General features: G+C 41.4%; 2 protein-coding genes across 2 annotated transcripts; both read left to right on the top strand.

The window, feature by feature from the left end:
- Positions 1-1,097: 1,097 nt before the first annotated feature.
- Positions 1,098-2,080, top strand: AK88_04843 (uncharacterized protein; the record flags this gene model as incomplete). The annotated part of the gene is made up of 2 exons (XM_012482447.1): positions 1,098-1,311; positions 1,473-2,080. The coding sequence occupies 2 exons, from the start codon at positions 1,098-1,100 to the stop codon at positions 2,078-2,080; spliced, it is 822 nt and encodes a 273-aa protein (XP_012337870.1).
- Positions 2,081-3,050: 970 nt separating this feature from the next.
- AK88_04844 (uncharacterized protein) lies at positions 3,051-3,905 on the top strand (the record flags this gene model as incomplete). Its single annotated transcript, XM_012482448.1, has 2 exons — positions 3,051-3,533; positions 3,714-3,905. 2 exons carry the CDS (start codon positions 3,051-3,053, stop codon positions 3,903-3,905), a joined length of 675 nt encoding a protein of 224 aa, XP_012337871.1.
- Positions 3,906-3,938: the final 33 nt, after the last annotated feature.

Consider the following 3,938-nt stretch of genomic DNA (forward strand, 5'->3'; position numbering starts at 1 on the left):
AAAAAAAAAAAAAAAAAAAAAAAATAGCCAATTTATTGCAATAAAAAAGAAAAAAAGAAAAAAAAAAAGCCATTATGTGTAAATCAAAAAAAATAGCCAAATTGGCAAAAAACACAGTAATGTTCAAACATAGGCGCATTCTAACGCTGTCAATTTTGAGCATAACACCAACCACACACCCTTTTGTTTTGTTCGTAATAAAGTTGTCCCGTAAGATGTTGTCAGAATGATCTGCCGACGTTTCCTCGTTTTGTGAATAAAGAGGTAGTATTTGTGAAGAGTGCTATTTAAGGCCACACGTTTGTAGCTATGTTGTTATGAATATACAAGGTTTTTTTTTTTTTTTTTTTTGCAATATTTTGGCTTTTTCTTTTTTTAAATGCTCCAAAGTGCGGACACAACTGCGATGATTGCTTACCAACAAGGCGTCCTTCGTAGTGGATAACCCGAAGTCTACATTGCTCATTTTAAGTGTACAAAAAGTAATGAGTGTGTTTTTAGCTCCCCTCCCCTATGCTAGATCTACGTAGAACAAAAAAGAAACGCAAACCTGTGCGCGCACCCCTGCAGACAAAAACAACATTTTTGCTCGCCTTTTACAAAGTGCAATTTGTTCACCCCAAGTGATGCACCTTCGTCCTTTTTTTTAGCTTTTCAAAAAAAAAAAAAAAAAAATGCTGCCATTTTGTCATCATCACAGCATGCAGCACTGACAGCATTGTAAAACGAAACAGCCACATGATTCACACTTGTTTTATTTTATTTTATTTTTTTTTTATTGCCAGCGTTGTAGAATTATTTATCGCTTCTCCTTTTCTGCTCCTTCCCTCCTACCTCTTATTGTTATTTTTGCCTATTCGCAGTTTTTAACAGCAGGAAGGGGCGTGCATGTGTACATTCCACATCCTTTTTAACCCTCAAGCATTTTGGAAAATATACACATTTGTGTTCACACAGCGCATATGCACGCATAGGTGGCCCTTCACACATGCACACTAACATTTTCCCACACATAAATACTGTGGTCCCCCCATTCCATTCTCTACTTACAAAAAAAAGACGCGCAAGTCACTTTTCCCCCCGCGCGGCCTACAACAATGGGACAAATATCGTCGAAGGAGGATGATTTCGAGAAACAGGACATCTACGCTAGCTACCCCGGACTTGAGCAGCAGCTGGACATGGTTTTTGCTTGTCATGACATAGGCAATCAGGGCAAGCTTCCTTACAAGACTGTGGAAATGATACTCAGGCATTTCTTAATGCAGTGTGGCTTCATGGAGTACGTCTGCCGATTCGTGGACGAGAATGGTAAGGGGCGCTAGGAGTGATGGGAGCGATGAAATGTTTGTGTATAACTACGTCCGCATGCCCATCTCATCCACTCGTTCCCTGTGAAGCGTCCACTCCATTTGTTCCCCCTTCTCAATCTTATTGTCAATTCTACACCGTTTCTTTTTCCCTCCACTCAGGCCAGCTAGACTTAAAACACGTGGAAAGTTACATGACGAGCAACAAGTGGCTGAGTAAGTTCAAATGCTGTGGAGACAACAACCTTACGGTGGAAGAAATGAAAGCCCTGGTTTTAATGTTTTTAAAAAAAATATCGGACACGTATGTAGAGGACCAAGCTAAGTGGATGGATAAAATGAGAAACTCGCAGGAGGAACAAGGAAAGGCATTGGAAGAAGCAATGAATGAGTACGAGAAAAACATTCTATTCACTCATGCCCTGAAGGAACAACAACTTTTACATAATAATAAAAAATTAAGTGAGTGGAATGAAACAATAGAAAATGCATATGAGGCACAGCAAGAAGTGTTGCGTCAATTTGAGGCCAAAAAGAGGGAGGACAAAAAAAAAATGGCATTGGAAAAAAACAATGAATTGGTTATAGCAAAGGATTACATTGACAAAATAAAAGAAGCCGCAACGGATAATAGGTATGCCAACTCGAAATGTTTTGTGTACCCAGCTTCCTCGGCTCCCTGTGGTGCTTGCACATCTGCGGGGGCCATTGCGCCGTATCGCCGCTTCAAAGAACCCAGGAGGAAGAAGCAATATTCCCTCTGCTTGTAATGCTCTGGGAATTAGGAAGTCTCCCTTACGACGTAGGAGTTTCTCCAAAAGGGGGGAGACGCATATAATATTAATAGCATGCTTCTTTGTCCCCTCGGAGCAGCAAGCCTTGAGCGGCTGGTGAGAGGTGATGCGTTCTGCACCGCACAAGCATATTATAACACTTTTACGGACTCACATTGTGATTGTCCTCCGCCTTTTCATCCCGCGTGTTTATCATTATACACGCGCGTGTGGCTCCATCCCCGCTTGTATTGTCCACTCGCATATTTTATTTTGATTCGAACCCGTCTTTGTGCGATATATGCATGTCAAGCTTGTACACATATACTGCGCTGTAAAAGATATCCCCTAGCTCGCTCTAAGATGGAGTGAACTTGTGTCACTAAATCCGTACTAAATATTTTCGGGCCTCCTTCGATGTCCCCTAAATTGTTTCTTCGTGTTTTTTTTTTTTTTTTTTTTCTAAAGAGAGATAGACATTTTGTAGAAAGATAAACGCATGCAAAAAAAAAAAAAAATAAAATATTAAATAAATTAAGCGCAACGTTTTTCTCTGTGGCTTTAGTCCCCAATAACGGAAGAAGTAGACATTTGAAGGAGGGGGAGAGGGGGTACACGGAGAGTGGGCAAACTTTTGGAGTTCCCCCCTGCATTGTCAATTTGTACAGTGCCAAGGTATGTCTCCTCTGCTTTAAGGTAAACTGTATTTTTTTTTTTTTTTTTTTTTTTGCATGCGTTTCTCCCAAAATGACAATATTGGAGAGGCACCTTAACAGATGTGCGAACGGCCCATAAAAATGTGTATTTTTTGTCAACCCCTCGGGGCAGCCTAAGCCCACCCATTGTGTGGAGCACCCATTTTGCGAACCACCCATTTTGGTTCTGTTTTTTTTTCTCAGTTTCGCGTTGCTGCCTGCATAGACAGGGCACCGTAAAAAGCCTTTCCTCGTTTTTTCGGCCCAGCAAAATGAGCAAAGGAGAACCCACAAAAGTGGTGGCCAGGGTGAAGGAAGAGGAACTAAATGACCTGTACGACTGGGTCAGCAGTTTTAACCTGTCCAGAAAAATAAAAAATATACACAGAGAATTTTCAGATGGAGTTTTAATGGCAGAACTTGTAAATATATGTTTACCCAAGTTAGTTGAATTGCACAATTACAGTAAGGCAAATTCAATTAGCCAAAAAAGGTATAACTGGAATACATTAAATGAGAGAGTTTTTCGCAGGATGGGTTTTCGAATTGACAAAAGACATGTGGAAGAAATTGTTAATTGTAAATATATGGGTGTGGAGAAGGTGCTGAACACGTTTAAAAATCAGCTGCATAAATTCCAGAGCTCTGAAATGGAGGTGGATGCTTCGGGCAGTTTGGGGGGAGATGACCAGACCAGATCGTTTAACGAGGAAGAGTCTCCCCTTGCCGAGGGGACAGGAGACCAATCAAGCCAGGTACTTCCTACAGGGCACAACATAAAAAAAAAAAGGGGAAAAAAAAAAAAAATGCCCAACTGATGCTTTACAACCCCCCCATACAGGCGATGCTCCTATATACGCTATTTTTACCCCTGTCTACTTCGCCGTCTTCCACCTGGTGTCTATATGCTCTCTTATAACCGTCCCCCTTTGCAGAGTGCCGAGTTCCTCAACGACGAAATTGTGAAGATCCTGCGCGACAAAATTTTCAACCTGGAGAAGCTTCTCAAGATAAAGGTGAGCCAGAAACAGTATAGCGCCACCACCCCCGTTGTAGCCGTTGGTGAGCCCAGCCACACGGTAGAAGGCATAAGGAGCAAAAATTTAAGTCTAAACGCTAAAGTCTAAATCTTAAAGCGCAAAATTGGAAACGCAGCGCGA

The sequence above is a fragment of the Plasmodium fragile genome, assembly GCF_000956335.1.
Source record: "Plasmodium fragile strain nilgiri unplaced genomic scaffold supercont1.78, whole genome shotgun sequence".
Lineage (NCBI taxonomy): Eukaryota > Apicomplexa > Aconoidasida > Haemosporida > Plasmodiidae > Plasmodium > Plasmodium fragile.